The sequence below is a fragment of the Mastigoproctus giganteus genome, chromosome 2 (genome assembly GCF_048544385.1).
Source record: "Mastigoproctus giganteus isolate SK-2022 chromosome 2, ASM4854438v1, whole genome shotgun sequence".
Taxonomy (NCBI): Eukaryota; Metazoa; Arthropoda; class Arachnida; order Uropygi; family Thelyphonidae; genus Mastigoproctus; species Mastigoproctus giganteus.
The window spans coordinates 254567883-254593905 of NC_143576.1; the positions used below are offsets into that span (position 1 = coordinate 254567883).

Consider the following 26023-nt stretch of genomic DNA (forward strand, 5'->3'; position numbering starts at 1 on the left):
GTCAGGCAAGACTTCCCCTTAACAAAACCATGCTGTGTCTGAGCTATAACTGAAGTCTTGTCTAGATGATCCTGCAGTGCTTCTTTAACCAGTGCCTCCATTAATTTTCGGGAACAGAAGTTAAACTTACAGGTCTATAATTACTTGTGTCAGCCTTTGATCCTCCTTTGTGAATTGGGGTCACATTTGCACATCTCCAGTCCATGGGTACCTCCCCTGAGTCCAAGGAAGCTCTCATAATTATGGCTAAGGGTTTGCTTACTTCCATTGCTGCCTCCTTTAATATAACTGGATAGATTCCATCCAGCCCAGGTGCCTTTCTTGTGTTTATCTTCAACAATTTCTCCTCCACTTTACTCTCAGTTATTACAAGATTCTCTAGCTTACTGCCAGAGTTGAATACACCTCTGGTATTCCCCTCGCTGAATAACTCCTCATGTGTGAATTTCGATGCAAAATATTCATTTAGTTTGTTAGCTACCTGACAGGATCATAAACAGTTGACCCATCGATATCAAGTGGACCAATCTGATTCATCCCCTTCCTTCTAGAGTTTACATAAGTAAAGAACTCTTTGCTGTTTTTCTTCGCATCCTCTGCCAAGGATTTCTCGTAATCTGCCTTCGCCTGCCTAACCTCCTTTGTAACTTGGTTACAGATCAACTTGTATCTATTATAGGCTTCTGTGTCACGTGTTAATTTGTAAGTATCCCATGCATTTTTCTTCTCTGCCATATGCCTCATTAGTTCATCTGACATCCATTTAGGCCTAAACCTTGAACAATATTTCTTAGTTGGTATGTAACTTGGTGGGGTCGAATTAAAAACTGTAGAGAAAGAAAGGGATCTAGGAGTTATAATACAGGCAAATATTAAGTTTTTTGATCAGTGTAATCAGGTAGCCAGGAAAGCCCATGGTGGCCTATCGATGATTTATCGAACATTATCCTGTAGAGATAGGGAGGTCATAGTCCCACCATACAAGGCAATTGTAAGGCCACATCTGGAATATTGTGTTCAATTATGGAGATCTCATTTGAAAAAAAGAAACTGAGCTTCTTGAAAGGGTCCAAAGACAGGCAACTCGCATGGTGAGATCAGCAAAAGAGTAACCATACGAGGAAAGACTCCAATTATGTAGATTACAGAGCGTGGCAACCAGGCACTTCAGAGGTGACCTGATTGAGGTTTATAAGGCTCTGAAAGAGTTTGTAAAATGAATGAAGGCGGAATTTTCACCGTTATAAAGAATTCCAGAATTAGGAGGGCATACATTCAAATTGCCTCCGTAGCCGAGTGGTCAGGAGTGGGAGTGCAATACCACACGCTCTTTGAGTAAGTCGGGGTTCAAGCCCCTGACTGCTAAATATGGTCAATCTGCCAATCAGCACTGGACTGGCGTGGCAGATTGTGGTCCATTACCTTCAACATGAATTGTTGAGGAGGCTTCCATCCTGCAGTGGATTGATAATGGCTGCTGCTTGCTTGCTTACTTATATTCAAGTTATAGGGGAAGAGGTTTAGGCTAGATTGCAGGAAGTTTTCTTTTAGCTAGTAAGTCATGATTGCTGGAACAGGTTGCCTTCACAAGCAGTTGAAGCTGACAATTTGAATAAATTCAAAGGTCAACTGGATAGTTACCTATGTGAAGAGGGAAGCAAATAATTTGTATTTTCTTCTCTTTTTTTTTTTTTTTTGGCCAATGCAGCAAAAACCTGTAGCTTCCTTGCACTATATGGCTATTACTATTACTAAACATAAATTTAATAATGGCACATCTATAAAATAAGTAACCATAAACAATTTGTAATGAAACAAACAATGTATAAACTAATAGCATCTGAGGGAAGCCAGCAAGTATGAACACAATATGCCATACAACTGAGAGATAAAGAAAAAACAATTTGGTAGGCTTTGAAATGCAATGGAAATATGAAATGCATTGCTTGAAGTTGGGAGAAAATTTCTACTAATGAGACAATGGTGACCTACAACAAGAGCAAAAGGCTCTCAAGAACCCCATTTTTAAACAATTGATACCATTGAATGAAGTTATAATAACAGTAAAAAAATCAAAAGCATGAAAGGAAATCCATTTTTAAGCAACAATTGATAACATAAACCAAATTAGTAATAAAAGTTATATATATATATAAAACAATGGAGAAAATCACAGAAATTAAAGATCCAGTAGGTCCAAAAGTTGGATCTACTGGATTTAATAATAGATGTGTAATACTTAAAAGTTAAAGAAATCATGAGGTGAAATTAACTAGAAATCAGATATGAGAAAGAAGCACAATTTACATGCAGTAACAGAGGAAAAGAGCTACCAATTGCAGATAACAGAATAGTATCATACAAAAGAAAGATAAAAAAAGAGTTTTATTTAATTCCATACTCAAAAATAAGGAATTAAAAGCAATATACCAGAAGCAACTCATGCTAAATACTTAATGAAGCACATGATAACACACACACGTCTCAAGCATGAGTTTATTTTTGCCTTTGATCTAAGTATGCAAAACATTTTTATGACACACAACTTGTCATACAAACTGCATGATGGGAGAGGAGCAAAATAAATAGCATAATTTGTTGCAAATTTCATACAGTTATTACAAGCTACAATGTTTTAATAACTTTCACTATTTTGGTGACTGAAGATATAGTTATAGGCCACTGATGCATAACATAGGCCTCAAAATGACCCCATAAAAAAATGCTATGGCCCAAGTTGGTTTGAATATTTAAAGATTGTTACAAATTTTAAATAAAAAATGGAATATTACAACATTGATTAAATAAATAAATTTCCATTTATACTAGGTTTGGCCACTATGAACAAAGGAGTTCACAAGTTTGTCGTAATTGTTTTTTTTTTTGGAACAGATGAACTATCACTACCACAACAGTTAACAATGGACCATTGTGAGTGGTCCCCAATGCAGTGCTGTGAGTGCCATAGTGTCCACAAAGACTCTTTTGGGTACTGTGATTTTGCAGAAAGATTATAATGAAAGCCATAATATGAGCAGGGAACATCATACATTAAAATTATCAACTTGCAAGGTATATTAATGCTATGCACATGCAAAGGCATATCAGAATTTCTTTATCAATAATAGTTGACTTCCTAGCTGAATGCCAGCATCACACAACATGCACTACACATGTCATTCCAAGCTTACCAGTAAGCTTGTGAGAACACAGTGCAAATGTGTGGAAAGTGGGCTGTACTAGCATATTGTTGTTATTTGGGTTTTTTTGAGCATTAGCAACTAAGGCCATATTGCTCCGGGATATGCGGTGGTCATTCCCTGACCTTTCCGCATCCTCCGTATTTGGTGGTCACGGGCTCGAACCCCGGTCTAATCAAGAAGCATGTGCTACGCACTGCTGCTCCTTCCCACCTGGCTACGGAGGCGCCTAACATATTGTGTTCTTGCACTTTGTGGTTTATTATACTAAAATGGATTAAGTTAATTGGTTGTTGCCAGCCATTCTCTGAAACTTTCAAATGTGCCTGTAGGCACAAAAGGTTGGAGATCATTGGTTTAGTACTTCACTATTCAAGGAGATTCACCATTGCCTTTTGTAAAGATAAAAAAAAAAGTATAATTACATAAATTTGGAGTCTCTTTACATGCTTTGACTTAAGCTATATTGTGCTATAATTACCTCATGATGCACATGCGAGTGTCTGCATATATTATTCCATGACTACACATACAATTAAACACTGATTGATAAAAATCACATTTTACAGACTGAGCAATACACATTCCACTAATGATTTCTGGTTTAGCAAAAGCAAGGTTTTGGAAATGTTTATTTAATTGGAGAGATAAAAATGCATCTTTCAAACAATAAATACTTTGCCTAATAATGCACCAAAGTAGTTCATATAAAGTCAGCCAGTGCACATCATATGCAAAACTGTTCCATGGTCCCACTATAGTTTTCTGACTAAGCAAAAGCAAGGTTTTGGAAATGTTTTTATTTAACTGTAGAGATTAAAATTTTTCTTAATGAAAAAGAACCATTAGGAAATAATGTTGAAGATGCGATTTTTCCTTTTTATATGCAAGTTTTATGAAATTAAATCTCAAAGTGTATGGAAAAGCCATCTTGAATCAAAACTTTCTGGTAGTTTTCCAAATTAAATTTTCATTGTTTTATTCACACTTTACATAGCAGATTAAAAAAAAAAAAAAAAACACAACTCCCTTCTGCTGTAGATTATGGTAACAATTCTTGGAATGCCATTTAAAGAAGTTCAGCAACTACACATTCCACTCAGCCTCCTTAAATTTAGACTTCAGCTCTTCACTAGTTGAAGAGAGTTGGAAATCTGGCACCTTCATATGAGGCTTCGCAAGACTTAGAAAATGTCCTGAACAACATTTGTCTCCTTCATATTCCAAAAATTGCTCTTTCAATGACTGTTGCTGCTGCATGTTGCTAGCATACTGTTGACTATTCTTCTAGTATTGCTAGAAGATTTCTAGTTGTTGAAGGTATTAGTGTTGTTGAAATATTTTGCGAATTGGCAAAATCATTCAACAATACTAGAAGAATAGTATTAAATGATCCTTTTGCTTTAAAAGGGCCATTTAACTATTTGTTCCTAATATATGTATTTTAACTTTTCTTAATGCAATCAGTGAGAAAATAGATGCACTAATTAACTGATTATACGGCTCTTTGAAAACAAGAAGTTATATATCACTGTTACAGATAAAAGAAGATGACATACTTATACAGTAAAACCTCACTAATTTGGACTTCACTAATTCAGACCCTCTATAATTTGGACCACCTTCTTTTTTATGTATGTATTTTACATATGTAGAAATTTTTTCTAGAAAAGATTTTATTGATACAAATCCAAACTTTTTATAGAATGGTTTCATAATCACTTTTCCAAAGAAGAAAAATCATTCATAAGGAACAATTTAGTGCAAATGAAAACATTAAGACATTTTTATTGTTATGTAACGCTCCTGCACATCCTTCAATGAAATTTTATAAAGCAATAATGACAGTATTGAGTGCCTTTTCTTACTTCCCAGCACCACAGTCCTCATACAACCTATTGCAGAGTCATACTCAGTTGTAAACATTTATATTGAAATAAATAAATGAAAAATTTTGGATTCTGATAAGGAGAAAAGACAGCGGCCAATATTAGAAATTATAAAATTAAAAATGGGCTAATTAATGAATGTGCTATTTATAGTTAAGATGAAGCAAAAGCAGAGTACAAAAGTAAGTAATGGAAATCGCTATTAAATTATGACTTGTATTTATTTAAATGGAATAAAAATATAAAGAGTGTCAAATTATATTGCACTAATGGCAAAAAAGATAATGTGAGTGATGCAAGAAGAAGATGAAATATCGATAGTATTTCAAGGGTGAAAAATCTATAGGTGAAGTGGGAAGCAAAAAAATAAAATAAAGTAAAGAAGATTAAATTAAATTACAGAAAGCCAGAAGCTGCCTTGATACTCTTATTAAATTTGCTAGTTTTGATGAGGAATTCAAAAATATTTTTATGGTCTAAACAAAATGAAGAATAATGTTATGAAAGCAAAAATAACAGGACCTTAATTCAACATAAAATTTCCAATTTCTTCGAAAAAAAAAATAAAAATAACAATTAAAGAGGCATCTACAGCTAATTAAATTTATAGTTTAACACATTAATTAAAGTTCTGTTTTAAAAAATCATTCTCTTCATGTTCCATTTGATTTGAACATTTTGATAAAATTTTGTTTTGAATATAAACATGTAATGGAAAATGGCTAAATGTGAATATATTCGACTGTGAATAAATTTTCTCTTTTATGAACTACAATTTGAAAATTTTTACATACAATTATATTCTATAATTCAGGATTTTCACCAACTTACACTACTCCTTCACCTCTTCCTTTAGTCTGAATTAGTGAGGTTCTATTGTATACATGCAATTAGCAAAAAGTACTTTCAAAGAATGACTCAAACCTGATAAGGTGAACATTTGAAAGTATATTACAAGGTCTAAACAGAAATTAGTCTATATATTATTACTAGATAAAGGATTATAAAAAAAAAAACCAAAAAAAAAAAAAAAAAAACCCCAAATAATAACAGAATGTTCACATGCCTTCAGCAGAAAGACAAATTAACTACTAAAATGTTTCAAAATACTGTATAAATAAGTGACTAGAATGAAATGTTATTATCAATCATATATTCAATTAAGCTTTCACTGGCACTGCTGTATTACTAGAAATTCTTTGAGCATGTGAAATTATAACAGACATAAATTTAATCAACGCAGAACTACTAATGAGTTCTATGATTCATCTTTGGAGTGTGTATGGGAGATTAACAAATGAAAATTTTCATATGTTAATGTGAAATTTTCTAAATGCTAAGATATGAAAATATATTTTTCTTAAGTTGTTCCTTTATTAATTTTACATACTAAATAAGATTACTCAATACTGATAACCTCTAATAGTACACACACATATATGTATTTTTTTTTTTATAGCTACCTTAAAGTCTATATACAAATATAAGGAAATGAAATTTGTGATGGTTATGGTTGTAATAATTAACCCTATGATTATTTGAATCTAATTTAAGGCTCTATTCTACTTAACTCAGTCAGTGTACTGTTTTCATTTTTTTTCTGATTAAATATCCCATTTAACTGGAATATGTAATCTGCAATAAAAATAAATTTTTACACTTCAGGTCAAAAAAAAAAAAAAAGTTCAAAACCTTACATCTAACAAAACAGATAAAAATATTAATCTGCATTCCTTGTACTTATAATCCCACCCTAATTAAGAAATAGGTGAGAAAAGCATAAACAAATAACTGCTATTATCTATAAAAATAATCTAAAAATAAATATCTTGAAGATCTTCAAACTATACAACTACAAAAGAACTTGGTCCATTAAGAGTATAAGAAGTAATACCCCTGACAATAGTGATGGTGCTACAGCATTAGTTTTCCAGCCAGTCGATGAACAAATAAGCTTTGGTATAACAGTCACATTATAAGATGTATTTGCTGCATACGTGCAAGGACCACATGAATCCTTATCAGGACATTTATCATCTGGTGTACACCAACCATATACAGCAATATAGTAATGACCTGGTTTTACCATTGGATCACCTTGAGTAAGTCTCACATACCTGAAAAAGTAAAAAAAATAGCAGCTGTTAATTTTTGGCTACTACCAGAACCAGTTAATGCTTATACATGATCTTCAAAGTCTCATTACAGTAGGTCCTTCCAATTAATTAAGGGTGGGCTCACTTAATAATAATTAAAATGAAATGGGGTAATCTGCTTAGACAGCCTGTCATTGGCAACTTGTCCAATTTCTAATAACAGGCTTGCACAAGATTGACTAAGTCAATGACAGCACATCAATCTCAATATGAATGAAAATCTGTTTTAGGAATCAGCTTACTGATTACTTCTGAATCAAGCATTGAATTTAAAACTAAGTAGCACAATGAAATTATTAATATTCATGTACATATTATGTTAGGAATATGTTTTAAAAATATATTCAATAAGATGACAGACAAGTATTTGTAGTAGAATGTAATATAGTTTACTGGTCAATTTGAAGTAATATTAATTACTTCAAATAGAAGTAATTATACTTCAAATCTGACCAGAAAAGATCATTACACAGCTTAACTGGCAATACTGACTGCAACAACAGGTGCTGTTGTTGCAGTCAGGTTCGACGAGTTTGAAAACAAACAGAAGTGGTATGTTGTGGTTCAAACTTTTCCTAACAGATGTTAGTACACAGACTGTCCAGTACGCTGAGAGATTGCAAGTAACAACAAGTTTCATTAGTAGCATTAAAATTCCATGTCACAATTTTGCAATGGAGCAACAAACAAACGTCAAATTTTGCTTTAACTGGGAAAATAATTTGCAGATAAAGGAAACACTGGTTGACAGTGACCACAGTGATTTGATATGGGATTAACTTAAAGATGTAACTACCATCAAGGATAAAGGGAAGAGTTTTTGCTTTCGTAAAGGTGCCTACAGTGTTCTCAGACAGTTTAAATTCTAAACAGTGGGATTAACTGATGATGCCACCAACGGTGAATTCTAAATGGGAAGCCTTCAGGGACTTAATCTTGGAGAATACTAAGCTTTTCATACCAACTAAGAAATACTGTTCAAGGTTTAGGCCTAAATGGATGTCAGATAAATTAATGAGACCTGCGGCAGAGGAGAAAAATGCATGGGAGGCATATAAATTATCAGGCAACACAGAAGCCTATGGCAGATATAAGCTAGTCTGTAATTAAGTCACAAAGGAGGTGACTTCCCATAATTATGAGAGCTACTTTGGACTCACTTGAGGTCCCCATGGACTGGAGGTGTGCAAATTTATTCCTAATTCACAAAGGGTGACACAAGTAACTATAGTCTTGTTAGTTTAATTTGTGTTCCAGGGAAAATAATGGAGTCACTGGTTAAAGAAGCATTGCAGGATCATCTAGATAAGACTGCAGTAATAGTTAAGACACAGCATGGGTTTGTCTTGTCTGACCAATTTGATTGGATACTAAAATGTGGTCACAAGGGAACTGAATGTCAAAAATAATTTTGATATCATATACTTATATTTCAGGAAAGCTTTTGATACTGTTGCACATGGAAGGCTGCTGTACAAATTGGAGAGGTATGGCATTAAGAATAAGTTGCTACAATGGATAAGGTGATGGCTGAGTGGGAGACGACAGAGAGTAGCAATCAATGGACACTGCTCTCCATGGACAAATGTTATTAGTGGAGTTAGATAATTTGGATCTAGATAATTTGGGCATATGGGCTAAGAAGTGGCAACTGAAGTTCAACCTTGACAAATGCAAAGTACTGCATATGGGTAGAAGTAACCCCAGAGAAACGTACCAACTGTGTGGTACCACACTTAAGGTGGTAGAAAATGAAAAAGACCTGGGAGTAATTGTGCAGTCAGATATGAAGTTTTCTGAGCAATGCAGACAGGCTGCTAGAGCAGGTCATGGGGTTTTGTCAATGATATATAGGAATTTTGCTAGCAGGGAAAAGGAGGTGATTGTCCCTCTGTATAAGGCAATGGTTATACACGCCTTGAGTACTGCGTACAGGTCTGGAGGCCTCATTTTAGGAAGGATGTAGATTTGCTTGAGCGTGTACAGAGAAGAGCAACACGATTGGTGAGGGGAATGAAGGGATTCTCTTACGAAGAGAGGCTTAAGTTCTGCAAATTGCAGTGGCTGGAGACTAGGCACCTGCGCGGTGATCTGATTGAGGTCTATAAGGCCTTGAATGGGTTGAGCACGCTGAATTCTGATGGGATCCTTCCACTTGTTCAGATTACGAACCTACGGGGACATAAGTTCAAATTAAGAAAGGATAGATGTAGAATAGATGTGCGGAAATTTGCCTTTAGCCAGCGGGTGGTTAATTGCTGGAACAAACTTCCATCTGTCGTTGTGGAAGTTGATAGGTTAAATAAATTTAAGGAGGAACTGGACAGGCATTTGGAGGGAATGGTGTGATTTTTTTTTTTTTTTTTTTTTGGCTGATGCTGCATAAGCTCCTACACTTGCTTTCTTGCATCATGTGCCACTACTACTACTACTACTACTAGTTCCCCAGGGTTCAGTGCTGGCCCATTGTTGTTTTGTGTATTCATCAATGATATTGATGAAGGTATATCAGGATTAATGTCCAAGTTTGCATATGATACAAAGATTGGCACAGTTGTTAAAGACAGTAAAGACAGTATACTACTCCAACTGGATCTAGATAAGTTGGGCAAATGGGCTGAGAAGTGGCAAATGAAGTTTAACATTGATAAATGCAAAGTACTGCATATGGCTAGCAATAATCCAAGATCAATAACCAACTGTGTGGTACAACACACAGGGAAGTGGAAAGTGAAAAGGACCTGGGGGTAATTGTGCAGTCAAATATGAAGTTTGCTGAGCAGTGCAGATGGGCTTCCACAGCAGGTCATTGAGTCTTTTCAATGATATATAGGAATTTTTCTAGCAGGGACAAGGAGATGATTATCCTGTTGTACAAGGCAATGGTCAGGCCACACCTAGAGTACTGTGTACAGGTCTGGAGGCCTCATTTTAGAAAGGATGTAGAGTTACTAGAAGAAGTACAAAGAAGGGCAACAAGATTGGTCAGAGGAACAAAGGGGTGCTCTTACCAAGTAACGCTTAAGTTCTGCAAACAGCAGTACCTGCGAGGTGATCTGATTGAGGTGTATAAGGCCTTGAATTGGTTGAGCAAGCTGAATGCTGATGGGATTCTTCCTCTTGCTTGGATTAAGAACCTGAGAGGGCGATTTCGAATGAATTTAAGGGTGAAATGAGTTTTTTTTTTTGGCTGATGCTGTATAAGCTTGCTTTGTTGCGTTGTATGCCTCTACTAATGCTAATAAATAGGCACAATATTGGCATTAGCATATGATACAAGAAAGCAAGCTTATGCAGCATCAGCCAAAAAAAAAAAAAAAAAAACAACACTTCCACTTCACCCCTCCGTTCATTCGAAATACCTGTCCAGCTGAGCCTTAAATTTATTTAGGATGCTATTAACTTCCACAACAAAGGATGGAAGTCTGTTCCACCAGCCAACTACCCGCTGGCTAAAGGCAAATTTCCGTACATCTATCCTACATCTGGATACCTCCCAACTTTACTTTACTGGCTATAACAAGGTGGATACGTTTGAATATTAAAAATACTTAAACATTTATTTCCCTGTTATGTGTTACTATCTTGTAATACATATATCGTGAAATAAATATTTACATGCAGATGAACAAATCTGAGACATCCTGTATTATAGAAAAATTATTCTATGCATTAAAACTAGTCCCTCCCCCTTTCCAATGGCTTTATATTTTTATGTATGCATGTCCATACACAGTGATGCAATCTTTATTCTCTGTGACTATCTAAAGCACAATATTGTATTTTAAAAGTGAACAGACCCATTATTTCTTCTTTCTTTACTTAAGATTATATTTAGCTTTTTTTCTTTCTTTTTTTTTTATTGCATGCTGCTAATGTAAAATTAGCAATATCATATTGCTAATCAATATCATATATACCAATTAACACTTACCTATGCTGTATCTGAGCTAGCATCCATGCCATAGACTGTTCTGTTGGAAATTCTTCTGTAGGAGACACCACTAATTCAGGCCATGCATACGTTTTGGGGCATTCTTTTGGATCTATGCAATTATTTAAATGAATATCCACCTAAAAAAAAGATTTCACATATTATATCACTGATAATTTGAACAATGAAATGGGGAAAGATAATTTTTGAAATATCTAGCATTCAATATGCTGAGTGGACACTTTATTAGGTATTCTAACCTAAATGTACACACACACACAAAATAGGGATAAATGTAAGAGTTTTGCCAGATCAGATTAATGCCATCATCAATAGTAGATTGAACATTACATCAGTCTGTAATCTAGTTATAGTAAAAGTATAATATGTACTATATAGATGCTGAATATGTATATAAACATAACAGTATACTGCGTTTTACTATTTAACATAATATAATTAACATAATAACAGAAATAAACCTATAATTACTAATTATATGTTTATTTCCAGGGTATGGCATTGTAGACCTACATAGGCTATCTTAGTTTTTATAAGTTATATTGGCCTTCTGGCCCGCAGTATACTGTTATATTTTTATACATATTCAGCATCTATTATATAATCTTTATTGTATACAAAAGTGTTATACAATAAAGATTATATATAGGATGTTTTATGTGAGCAATTCAGTGCAAGAATGGATAAAACAAAAGATTTCAGTGACTTTGAATGTGGCATTATAGTTTGTTCAAGACATGCTAGTATTTCAGGAGCTGCATCCTGATGAGGTTTTCAAGTACAACTGTGTCTTGGGTATCCGAAATTATTATTATTATTATTATTAGCCATATGGTGCAAGAAAGCCTGAGGCTTATGCTGCACCAGCCAAAAAAAATTCCCAAGTACCCAAGTCCCAAATTCCCAAGAGAGAGAGAGAGAGAGAGAGAGAGAGAGAGAGAGAGAGAGAGAGAGAGAGAGAGAGAGAGAGAGAGTCAGAATTAATTAGAAAGGAATCACCAAGAAAGAGAAGAATGATGATATCCAGCTCAGGACCCTGGGTGTGCCAAGCCCATACTCACCAGATGTAAGCCCCTGGGGTTAAATGCTTATATGATGTACCAAGATTGGTCCAAAATCAAATAACATGCAGCTAACAGCAATCTCGTGGTCAGAAACAGCTTGTTCATGTGAGAGTTTAATAGAGGCTAACAAAAAGGCTAGTCAGTCATCAAATAACCCAGTACAAGTGGTTAACCAATAAGGCATTTCGGAAGGCACAACTCATCAGATCCCATCATCCATCCCAAGGACATTACAGCCAACAACCAAACCCTGTGAGCAAAAAAAAAAAAAAAAAAAGGATGGCTAGCATGCGTGGGAACACCATTTTGTGACAGTGGAGATTTGAAAAACACTGCTTGTATGATGAATCCCAGTTCCTTCTGTTTCACACTGATAGGAGGACAGGAAAGGGTTTAAAACAACAAGTCCATGGATCCAGGTGGTGACAGTGTAATGGTAGTGGGAAGTGTTTTTATGGTGCACATTGGGCTCTTTCAATGTTTGGTTGTTGAAAGGGCCCAATTTCCACAGGTTATCTAGAAACTGTTTCTGACCAGGTGTATCCCTTCAATGGCTGCAGCATATCTGTCTGTGAATGGATTCTTCCAAAAGGAAAGTGTGCCATTTCACAAGGCCAGAACCATACAAAACTGGTTTCAGGAACATGAGTGAATTCAGCCTCACCAGATCTCAATCCAACTGAGCACCTATGAAATGAGGTGGAATAAGTTCTTCAGAGTAGAGATCATAAATCGTTCAATTTGAAACAACTGGGGGAAGCAACTAAGTCACTGTGGACCAGCTGCCTTCAAAACCTCCCCAGTTCAGAGCTTGTACGTGGAAGCACACGACCCTCTACTTTATCTTAGAAGACAAAGCCTACTCTGTCAATATGCTACCAAAACAAGAAGCCTTCCAATTCACCCCTGTTGGGTATACCTCAACCAACCTCTTTGGACAACACTTTATGAATCCAAACCAAATGAATCCAGGCCTGCTGGGATATGTCTTCAAGAAATAACAGAGAAGTGGAAAATTGATCTTAATAAAATTAAAGAAAGTGCAAATATGCTTTTATCTCCATGGGATAAAGTTGATATAGACACTGATCTATACTTCACCACTCAGTGGTCAAAAAACACTATTCCATCATTTAACATCCAACAGCTACATGCCAATCATACTTGTGAGTGCGATTTAGAGCAATCTATACAGATGGCTCTAAATCGCACTCACATGTTGGTGCAGCAGCTGTTTTCTTTTCACATGTAGTTTCAAAGTCTCTGCCACTTGAGTACAGCATACTTTCTGCAGAATTATATGCCATCCAGCTTGCATTAAGTGAAATATGTCAGCAATCATCAATTTTGGTCCTAATATATATATATATATATATATATATATATTCTGATTCGCTCAGTGCTATCTCAGTCATACAGGGTAAACATCATTCATGTTTTTTTTTTTTTTGGTAGTTGTTGGCGCATCGGCTTATGTGGCCATAATGCACCTCCTAAGGTTTTTGCAGTACTTTGATCCAAGCCCGAGGCAGGATTCGAACCCGCGACCTTTGGGTTGCCAGGCAGGCAGGCACTTTACCCACCCGGCTAGCCTGGTCGGCCATCATTCATGTAATCCCATGCTACAAGAAATTAGTTTTCTAATTAAAAACTCTGTCAAAAAAAACATTCTGTAATAACTCTTTGCTGGATTCCAGGACACTCTGGAATAGAAGGCAATGAAAAAGCAGATAATGCAGCAAAGTCAGCTACAGAACGGCCAAACAAAATAATGATAGTACCATACACTAATTTCAGACTAATTATTATTAGAACTAGTGAAGACGAATGGGCCCAGATATTGAGAAGTCAAACCAATAAACTGCAGGAAATAAAACCGAATCCACAAATATGGAAATCAAGCATTAGAAAAAGTAATGCTTGCCAGACTACAAATTGGCCACACTCACCTCACGCATCATCATCATCTATTAGCTAATGAAAATCCTCCTCTCTGTTTTCAATGCCAAGTTCAGTTTACAGTGAAACATCCTATTAGATTGCCTATACAGTAATACCCCGAAGTTACGCGATAGGTGGGTCCGCCGAAAATCGCGTAAGTCGAATTCGCGTAAGTCGGGGTACAACTTTGCATATAAATACATATAAATTTTGCTTAATTGGGACCAAGGACTAACAAAAACACTAGTTTAGAAGAAAAATATTAATAAAATTGCAGTTCTTTATACATATTAATACAAAATATGTATTAAAAAACAAATGACTTACGTAAAAAAGTTATTTCGATGTCGATGGCTTCATAAAATCTAACAAATTCGTCTGACGACACAGCGCCTTCTTTTTTTCACGCAGAATTTCTTCGTAGCAAGCTAATAATTTTTTTATTCCTTGCTTTGTAGCTATAACGCGTTCTTCGTTGGAGTCTATGTTTTCTAAAATTTTTAAGCCCTTTACAATTGAGCCCTTTTCAATTTTCAACCTGTCAAGTTTGCAATTGTCATGTGCTTTTCGCCGTTGTTTCATTTAGGCCTGTAGCACGTGCAATATCGCATGGCCTTTCATTTCGCTCAAAGCGTTTCACAATTTCATATTTTTTCTCTATCGACAGAGGCGGACTGGCCATTAGCCTTGCCGGGGAAACCCCGGTGGGCAGGAGGCCGGTGTGATTTTGGCCATAAACCATAGTATGAGGCCACTATAAATTTTCCCCGGGTAAGAATTTTTGATCCAGTCCGCCTCTGTTTATCGATAATTGCTTTTCTTTTTCTCTCTGAATCTGCAGCGTCTTCACCAGGACGCTTCCTTTTCACACCTTTTAAGTATTTTACTCCTTTTTAGGGAATAAAGCACAATTACAAAACGAGGAGGCACGCTTGATATGCATAAACAAAGCTGCGCGCATGTAGCAACTGAATAAACAACACCATAAAGGCAGAGATACACTATTAACACCTCACATTTCTAGGGGTTACTACCATAAAACAATAAAAATCCAGTTGCGTTTCTGCTAGTGAAATCTGTTATAAACTGGTAGTAAACTCGATCTAATTGCATTTGCTATTATATTGATAGCTGGAATTGTGTTGGTTTTTGCGTTATTATGGTGAAATGTGTTTCCCCTTCACTGATATAAAAAACATAAAAGCAGCAAAGTTGAATTTTGTTCATCTTTCGCTCTCATTCTCCGCCGTCGCACCGTATATCGATAACATATGAAAAACGACCTTGAAGATAGTGGGCGGCAGCGTTGCCAAACGAAAAAATCAAGAACCGCGTAACTCCGAGTTCGCGTAAGTCGGGGTAGCGTAAGTCGGGGTATTACTGTACTTCAGAAATTCCAGATCCTTTTGCTTCCAGAGTCTATGCAATAATCGGAATCCATTTACTCTTCAACAGATATTAGACAACTCTGCAAATCTAGATGAACTGTTCAATTTTATTCGGCAAATCCAATTTGACAAATAAATCTGAAAGAATTGATTTTCATTAAAATAAAACATGGAAAGACACATCTTGGCCTTTGATGCCCTTGTGTCTTAAAACTCTTAAACAACAACCTCCATACCAGCATAAATCCAGGCTATTTTGAGAGTTAAAGGAGAACACACTTGCTATTAGGTAGATGTACCTACCTAAAAGCAAGTTTGTTTATCAAACGGCTTGTTTGGCACAAACTGATTGATAAATAAACTGCATCAACTGTTAATATATTTGTATAAGTATATATGCTGTAAAAGTGGCCTAACAACAATTTAAAAAAAAAAAAAGAAAAAGGCATACAAAGCCATAACAAAAACTAATGTCACAGAACACAATTGACAAAAGTGAAAACAATTCCTTGCTCCCTCCCATCCGTTCCCAGTTTAATTTATAAGTTGAGGCAAGAGAGAAAAATATTTAATACTAATGTTTAATACTACTACTGTGCAAGCACATAACAGCATAAAATTTTTATGCATTCAATAACATACTCACATTATAACAAGAAGAAGGCAGACAAAAACGATGGTATGTATAGTTTCCAGCTGGCACAATCCCAGACTCTGTCTTATTAAAAATATCTTTGGTACGTGGATGAACATGTGTCACTTGCTGTACTTTAATCTTATATTCTGTATCTGCAAGAAGAAAAAAAAAAAAAAAAAACTTACCAATTAGATGCTTACAATAAATCATCCAATTTTATAATCAAAAGTAAACAAATCCCAAAATAAAAATGATTAACAATGAAAATTAATAAGGTTAATAAATTTAATTGATTAATAGACTATACTATACAATACTATACTATGCTAATGCAGTGATAAGTATTACACTATCTAGTTTTATATTACACCTTACACTGTGTCAAGTTCAAGATATTTTTATGTTTAAAGTAGATACTCACAATGATCAATTATTTGCATAATTATGCAGTCAGTTATTGTTATTTTCTTTTATACATATCTTCTTTACTTACCTTTGCATTAAAATTACCAACTATGTTTACAAGATTATATAAACTGACTGTCTGGAGTTTTTCATAGAAGTTCTTAATAGCTCCTTCAGTGTCTCCTATTAATGCATATGCATTTATAATAGCCATATTACAAAATTTTCCCTTCATTCTTATCTTAAACTCTCTCATAAATTGACTCAAAGACCAGTACACATTTCCTTTGTTCCTTGTCTACCATAAAACAAGTTTTGTTCACTCCTATTTTCTTGTCATTACCACTATAGTACACTGCATAATTTCTTTTATTAATCTATTCTATTTGCCCTCTACCTCCTGGAGTGCAACTATATTTAATTTTTACTTTAAAATCCTTCTAGCACATTCTGCTCTCCATTCTGCTCTTGAGGCCATACCTCAAGCTGAATAAATAAATAAAAAACTCATCTACAATTTCTTTCATCTGGCAGCACTAACAGTACATATGCCAGGAGAAATCTAATCATCTCTATTCCTATATCCTCAGTGATTTCCAATAGAGCCATCCAATTTAAATACACTAAATTTTCTTAATGGTTAATATTCCGCAAAGGCTGGTTGCCAGCCACATATCCCCTCCTTACCCACCCACAAGTACCTTGGAAAACTTGTGGAATTGTCAATTACACTAACTATAGTCATATAAGTCAATTACACTAACTATAGTCATATAAGTCAATTACACTAACTATAGAGTCATACATATCTTTTAAGACTAACTGTATTACCTACTTTTTATCAACTACTTGAGGTGGCTAGTACTTGCCTTTACATAGAACCATCAATGAGTTCAGGAAAAATAATGGAGTCACTGGTTAAAGAAATAATGCAGGACTAGTTACAGAAGAATGAAGTTATACTGCAGTCATGGGATGGATTTGTTAAGGGGTAATCTTGTCTGACCAATCTCTGACTGGATACTACGACATGGTAACAGAGGAACTGGATGCAAAATATAATTTTCACATCTAAAATCTAAGCATCGTATACTTAGATTTGAGAAAAGCTTTTAATACTGTTGCACATAAAAGATTGCTATAAAAATTGGAGCAGTGTGGCATTAGCAGTTAGTTAATGCTATGGAAAAAGGGATGGTTGAATGGGAGAAGATAGAATTGTTATCAATGGGCACTGCTCTTCTTGGACAAATGTTATTAGCAGAGTCCCCCAAGGTTCAGTGTTGGGCATATTTTTATTTTCTGCATTTATTAATGATACTGATGAAGGCATATCAGGCTTAACGTCTAAGTTTGCAGATGATATGAAAGTTGGCAGGGTGGTTAATCACAGATCAGAATATGATACTGCAACAAAATCTAGATAAGTTCTTCAAATGGAGAGATACATTAAAATACTAAGAACAATAAAAACCAACAACAATTAAACAACAATAAAGATTTAAAAATAAGGTAGTTTTTTGGTTTTTTTTTTTTAATAATTCAGACTTACCCTGTTGGCCTGTATGTACATCTTCCCCACAATAGGCATGAACACCAATGTAAAACTGCCCGGGGCTGAAGTTGACATCCCAACTTGATATGGTTAGATTTTCAGAGCCCCATTTGTAGGATGACCAAGCCAGACTTCGAAATGTTGGGAATTCATATGGATCCTTGCTGACATACAGATTGGGCTCTCCTTTTATTTGTGTAACCTATAAAAATGTCATACTTTGTATAACATGAAAATTTATGTGCAGAAGGAATCTGGAGAAGTTCTAATATAATGAATTAATGAACTAATTTAACGAACACAGAATAATGGAAAGCATGATTAATATTAGGAGTGATGTGTTCAACACGAGGCTCAAATAAATAATACAGTATTAAAATATTTAGGTAGATCAAGGTCTCTTTCAAGCCAACATATATCGAGTAATACCACAAAAAATGCTAATATTCTTGTAGTCTACCTTGTAAACTCCACTGACCCAAAGTGGGCATATTCTGGTGTATAAACAGAAAAAAAAATTTAAGTCACTCAACACTAATTTGAACATTTTAAGAGAAAGGATGAAAACTAGTTTAAATATCAATGACCAGGGGCAAAGGTTGATGACATTGTAGAGCGGATATCATCTTTTAAGGGCACAAAAGGTGATATAGTTGTACACGTTGGCACTAATGATATTAAGAGTAGGAGACCGGCGGAATTACTTAATAAGTACAGGTCACTGTTGAAAAAAATTAGGGTTGAATTTGAAAGTGTCTGCAATTCTGCCCAGACACGATAGGAGGGAGTATATGATGAGAGCCCTGTCGATGAATTCAGCCCTGGAAAGATTGTGCAAGGCTCAAGGGGTAGAATTTTTTTCAGCCTGGTCTGTACTTGTTAACAGGAAAGACTGCTTCTACAGGGATGGGATACAATTAAATAGAAAGGGTGAAAGAATGTTTGCTAATGCTATCGAGGCAGTGTTAGGTGGGTCGGAAAACTGCTAGATTGGGGGGAGACAAAGACCAATAGATTGACAGTAGCCACTGGCAGAGGTGAAAGAGATTCTTGCACTGCTTCTATTAGAATGAGCAGAAGCCTGAAAAACAAGATGCATGGTACTTCAGAGACTGCTGGGAGCCATTGCGGTACAAGTAAACACATGGGTTGTGTTAGGGTAGCTAAGAATAGAAACAGGTGCAGGTATACTTGCGTGTACACCAATGCTAGGAGTTTAGTAAATAAATTTGATGAATTTGAGGTATTGCTCAAAACATCGAAGGCAGATATTGTTGGGATATCAGAGACGTGGTGTCACACAGATATAAGGAATGCAGAACTGGAATTTGGGGAGTACAATGTCTACAGAAAGGATAGACAGGATAGGAAGGGAGGAGGAGTTATGCTATTAGTTAAGAAATACATAAAATCCTAGGAAGTGAAGCCAGTCGACATCGCTGGACAGTACAGTGCCGAGCCAGTTTGGTGTGACATAAGCATCGGGAAATCAAAATTGAGAGTAGGAGTGTGCTATAGGCCTAATGACTCTGATGAGTATAATAAGAAACTGTACAGGGATATAGAGTGGGCCAGTAAATCAGAGAGTCTTATAATGGGGGATTTTAATTTCCCAGATATTGATTGACTGGAATTTGGGGGCTGGTCACTCACACACTAGCAAGGCTTTTGTGGATTTATTGGATGATTGTTTTCTACATCAGCATGTTCGGGAGGAAACTAGAAGGTGTAATACTCTTAATCTGATTATCAGTAGTGATTCTTCATGCATTAAGAATCTGCAGGTAAATGAACCACTAGGTGGCAGTGATCACAGTGTGCTGAAGTGGGATTTCTAATGGTAGTTACCTCTTTGAGTAAAGAGGTAACTACCATTAGGGGTAAAGGGAAGGGTTATTGCTTTCGTAAAGGCAACTACGATGGACTGAGACAATATTTAAATTCTATACAGTGGGACCAACTGATGATGTTACCAACAGCAAATTCAAAATGGGAAGCATTCAAAGAACTTATCTTGGAAGCTACTAGGCTTTACATACCAACTAAGAAATAGTGTTCAAGGTTTAGGCCTAAGTGGATGTCAGATGAACTAATGAAACATATGGCAGAGAAGAAAAATGCATGGAATACATACAAATTAACACGTGACACAGAAGCCTATGATAGATACAAGTTGATCTGTAACCAAGTTACAAAGGAGGTTAGGCAGGCGAAGGCAGATTACGAGAAATCTTTGGCAAGGGATGCAAAGAAAAACAGCAAAGAGTTCTTTACTTATGTAAACTCTAGAAAGAAGGGGATGAATCAGATTGGTCCACTTAATATCAATGGGTCAACTGTTGATGGTCCTGCTCAGGTAGCTAACAAACTGAATGAATAATTTGCATCGACATTCACACATGAGGAGTAATTCAGCGAGGGGAATGCCAGAGGTGTATTCAACTCTGGCAGTAAGCTAGAGAATCTTGTAATAACTGAAAGTAAAGTGGAGGAGAAATTGTTGAAGATAAATACAAGAAAGGCACCTGGGGTGGATGGGATCTATCCAGTTATATTAAAGGAGGCAGCAAAGGAAGTAAGCAAACCCTTAGCCATAATTATGAGAGCTTCCTTGGACTCAGGGGAAGTACCCATCGACTGGAGATGTGCCAATGTGACCCCAATTCACAAAGGAGGATCAAAGGGCGACACAAGTAATTATAGACCTGTTAGTTTAACTTCTGTTCCTGGAAAATTAATGGAGGCACTGGTTAAAGAAGCACTGCAGGATCATCTAGACAAGACTTCAGTTATAGCTCAGACACAGCATGGTTTTGTTAAAGGGAAGTCTTGCCTGACCAATTTGATTGGATACTATGATGCAGTCACAAAAGAACTGGATGCAGGGAATAACTTTGATATTATATACTTGGATCTTAGAAAGGCTTTTGATACTGTTGCACATGGAAGACTGCTGCACAAATTGGAGCAGTGTGGCATTCGAGGCAAATTGCTACTATGGATAAAGGGGTGGTTAAGGGGGAGCAGACAGAGAGTGGTAATCAATGGACACTGCTCATCGTGGACTAATGTTATTAGTGGAGTCCCTCAGAGTTCAGTATTGGGTCCATTATTGTTTTCTGTATTTATAAATGATATTGATGATGGTATATCAAGCTTAATGTCCAAGTTTGCAGACGATACGAAGGTTGGCAGAGTTGTCAAGGACACTACTGACACTATGCTACTGCAACAGGATCTGGAAAGGATAAAGCTGACCTGCTAGCATCCCATTTTTCTTCCAACTCGTGCATTAACAATCTTGGTAAAACACCTCCCACCATTCCCATCACGCTCCATTCAATGCCTCCTGTGGTCTTCCGTCAAAAGGATTTTGAAGAATCTTGATGCTAAGAAAGCTCCAGGTCCCGATGGTATTTCTCCACTTGTTCTCAAAACCTGTGCTCCTAAACTTACTCTTATTCTTTGCCGCCTTTTTTCACTTTCTTATTCCAAAGGTGTTTTTCTGCTTGGAAATTTGCTCATATCCAGCCAGTTCCTAAAAAGGGTGACAAATCCCTCCCATCCAATTATCGTCCCATTGCAATTACTTCTACTCTTTCTAAAGTAATGGAGAAATCAATTAACCGCCAAATTTTAAACTACATAGAAACCTTCCATCTGATCAACAATCACCAGTATGGATTCCGTCAGTGTCGATCCACTGGTGATATTCTAGCTTATGTTACCCATTTATGGACTAATTCAATAGAAAGGTTCGATGAAACACAAGTAGTTGCTCTTGACATCTCAAAGGCTTTCGATCGTGTTTGGCATAAAGGTCTTCTAAACAAGCTTCCATCTTATGGTTTGCCAACTGTTTTTAGTAAGTGGTTATCCAGTTTTCTCTCTGATCGCTCACTGAGGGTGCTGGTAGATGGTTCTCTGTCTTCTAACTTCTCCACTAATTCCGGTGTCCCCCAAGGTTCAGTTCTTTCCCCCACTCTTTTCCTCTTTTATATTAATGACCTTCTTCCACTGACTGGAAATCCTATCCATAGTTTTGCTGATGATAGCACATTGCATTCCACTTTCCATTTTGAGAAACCTTGTCCTGCTCAATCAGTTTCAACTTCTCGAAAATCTGCTACCAATTCCTTAAATGCTGATCTTCAGGTAATTCTCCAGTGGGGCAAAGACAACTTAGTTGATTTCAACCCTTCTAAAACTCAGCCTTGTCTTATATCTCGCTAAAAGGATTCTTCTGCTCCTATGCTTATCTTTAGTGACACTCCGATTTCTAAGCAAAATGATATATCTCTTTTGGGGATTACCCTGACTTCTAATCTCTCTTGGCACAAGCACATTACAAATATTGCTTCTTCTGCATCTAAAAAACTTGATTTTCTTTTTCGCTCTCAGCGTTACTTTTCTTCCAAACAGCTGCTCACTCTGTATAAATTGCAAATCCGCACTGCCATGGAATATTGTTCCAACATCTGGGGTGGTGCCACCAAAACCTCTCTCAGGCTTCTTTATTCCATTCAGAAGAGGGCAGTTAGGTTAATTAATGACTCATCTAACAGCATCTCTCCACTCGCTGTCTCATAGACGTACTGTTTCTGCTGCATGCCTCTTCTACGGATACTTCCATGGGCACTGTTCTTCTGATTTGGCTTCTATAATTCCCACTCTCTCTTTCAAAACAGTCCGAACACGTGCCGCCACCAGCCATTTACTGTCCAACTTCAAACTCACAGAACCAACTTTTCAGATTCCTCATTTATACATTCAACTGCCGTTTTCTGGAACAACCTTCCTTCATACGTATTTCCTGAAAATTACAGTCTACAGAAGTTCAAATCCAATGTCAACAAATATCTTCTTTCGTCTTCGCAACCTCCAACCCAAGCACGGTACTCAGTACTATAGCTTCTAACACCTCTCGTGTTTGGGGTTTACATAAAAAAAAAAAAAAAAAAAAGTTCAAGAAAGCAAGCTTATATATAACATCGACCAAAAAAAAAAAAAACTACATTGTTTACCCATCCATACCCTCCAAGAATCTGTCTAGTTCCTTGAATTTATTCAACCCCATCCACTTCCACAGCAGGTGGAAGCCTGTTCCAACGTCAACCACCTGCTGGCTGAAGGCAAACTTCCACATACCTATCCTGCAACCATCCTTTCTCAACTTGAATTTATGTCCCCTTGTGTGTGGTCTCAGCAAGTGGAAGAATGCCGTTAACATTTAGCTTATTCAATTCATTCAAGGCTTTAAACACGTCAATCAGCTCTCCCCGCAGGTGCCTAGTCTCAATACACTACAATTTGCAGAAGTGAAGTCTTTCTAGGTAAGAGCACCGTTTTGCTCCCTTCACCGGTCTTGTTGCCCTTCTCTGCATCCATTCCAGCGGGCGCCTCCGTAGCCAGGTGGGAAGGAGCAGCAGTGCGCAGCACATGCTTCTTGATTAGACCGGGGTTCGAGCCCGTCACCACCAAATACGGAGGATGCGGAAAGGTCAAGGAATGACCACCGCATATCCCGAAGCAATATGGCCTTAGTTGCTAATGCTCCTAAAAACCAACAAAACAAACAAAACAACAGTCCATTCCAGCAGATCTACATCCTTTCTAAAGTGAGGCCTCCAGACCTGTACAGTGTATTCAAGATTCAACCTAACCAAATATTCCAGTAGGGTAGTTGGTTGGTGGAGCAGACTTCCATCCCTTGTTGTGGAGGTTGATAGCCTAAATAAATTTAAGGCTCAGCTGGACAGGTATTTCGAACGAACGGAGGGGTGAAGTGGAAGTGTTTTTTTTTTTGGCTGATGCTGCATAAGCTTGCTTTCTTGCATCATATGCCTCTACTAATGCTAATTCCTGTAATACTCTGAAGTAACAGGGTCCTCAAAAGTGAACAGTCCAAACAGGTTCCAACCTCCCAACAATTGCTATCCCAAGCGCATTAACTGACTTTAAATTTATATGTATGGATTATCAAGTGCATTATGGTGATAACAATGCTATTAAGCTTGAAACTGTCTCAGTCCAAATGTTTTGTTGAGAAAATTTTCATTCCCATCAATCTTTTGGATAAAAGTCTCTGCTAATTCCATTCTTTTCTTTCAGACCTGATGTAATTTTGATATATAAACTTTATACCTTTAACTTTATCCTGAATCTTTTAAAATTCTAATAACAGAAACCTGTAACAATTTCAGTTCAGATGATAGCCATCATGATGACTTTTGAGAAATATTCTTTCTCTTTACAATACTTTTCAACTTTCCCTGTGTTTCTAAGTAGTTCTTAGAGAACACTGCATATTAGAGAGGTGGAACAGGACCAGGGTATGTCTACCAGGGTCAAAAGTTTATGACGTTGTAGGAAGATATCATCTTTTAAGGGTATAAAAGGTTAGGGTGAAATTTGAAAGTGTTTGCAATTCTGCCCAGACATGATAGGAGGAAGTATATGATGAGAGCCTTGTCAATCAATTCGGCCCTGGAGAGAATGTGCAAGACTCACGGAGTAGAATTTTTTTCAGCGTGGTCTGTGCTTGCTAACAGGAGAGACTGCTTCTACAGGGATGGGATGCATTTAAATAGACAGGGTGCAAGAATATTTGCTAATGCTATCGAGGCAGTGTTAGGTGGGTCAGAAAACTGCTAGATTGGGGGGGACACCGACTAAAAGATTAACGGTAGCCACAGACAGAGGTGAAAGTGATTCTTGCACTGCTTCTACTGTATTGAGCAGCAGCCTAGAGAGCAAGTTGCTGGGGACTTCAAGAGCTACTGGGAGTCATCATGGAACAAGTAAATACAAGGGCTGTGTTAGGATAACTAAGTGTAAGAACAAGTGCATGTATACTTGCATGTACACTACTGCTAGAAGTAAAGTAAATAAAATTGATGAATTTGAAGTGCTGATCAAGATATCAAAGGAGGGGGTTATGCTGTTAGTTAAGAAACACAAAATCTAAGAAAGTGCAATGTTGAGTCTGGGGTGACAAACAGATGGACTGGAGATGTGCAAATGTATCCCCAATTCACAGAGGGGGGTTCAAAGGGTGACACAAATAATTATAGACCTGTTAGTTTAACTTTTGTTCAGGGGAAAATAATGGCGTCACTGGTTAAGGAGGTGATACAGGATCACCTAGACAAGACAGCAGTAATAGTTAAGACATAGCATGGATTTGTAAAGGGGAAGTATTATCTAACCAACTTGACTGGATACTACGATGCTGTCACAAAGGAACTGGATGCAAAAAATTATTTGGATTTCAGGAAAGCTTTTGATACTGTTGCACATGGAAGACTGCTGTACAAATTGGAGCAGTATGACATTAAGGGCAAGTTACTGCAATGATAAAGGGATGGTTGAGTGGGAGACGGCAGAGAGTGGTAATAAATGGACACTGCTCTACATGGACTAATGTTATTAGCAGAGTCCCCCGTGGTTCAGTGCTGAGTCCATTGTTGCGCCGACCGGGCTAGCCGAGTGGGTAAAGTACCTGCCCGGTAACCCAAAGGTCGCGGGTTCGATTCCCGCCTCGGGCTTGGATCAAAGTACTGCAAAAACCTTGGGAGGTGCAATATGGCCACAGAAGCCGATGCGCCAACAACTACCAAATCAAAAAAAAAAAAAAAAAAAAATCCATTGTTGCTTAAGTGTATTTATCAATGATATCGATGAAGGTATATCAGGTTTAATGTCCAAGTTTGCAGATGATACAAAGGTTGGCAGGGATGTTAATGACAGTATGCTACTGCAACAAGATCTAGAAAAGTAGTAGTAGTGGCATGTGATGCAAGAAAGCAAGTGTATGAGCTTATGAAGCATCAG

General features: G+C 36.8%; 1 protein-coding gene across 1 annotated transcript in view; it reads right to left on the bottom strand.

The window, feature by feature from the left end:
* Nucleotides 1-26023, bottom strand: part of LOC150090392 (uncharacterized) — a 51863-nt gene that overhangs the window by 16954 nt on the left and 8886 nt on the right. Inside the window, exons 2-5 of the mRNA XM_090369098.1 lie at nucleotides 18188-18392; nucleotides 16240-16382; nucleotides 11180-11319; nucleotides 6984-7206 (exon numbers count right to left, since the gene is read on the bottom strand). Coding sequence (XP_090225224.1) covers nucleotides 6984-7206; nucleotides 11180-11319; nucleotides 16240-16382; nucleotides 18188-18392 — 711 coding nt within the window. The remainder of the gene's footprint in view (nucleotides 1-6983; nucleotides 7207-11179; nucleotides 11320-16239; nucleotides 16383-18187; nucleotides 18393-26023) is intronic.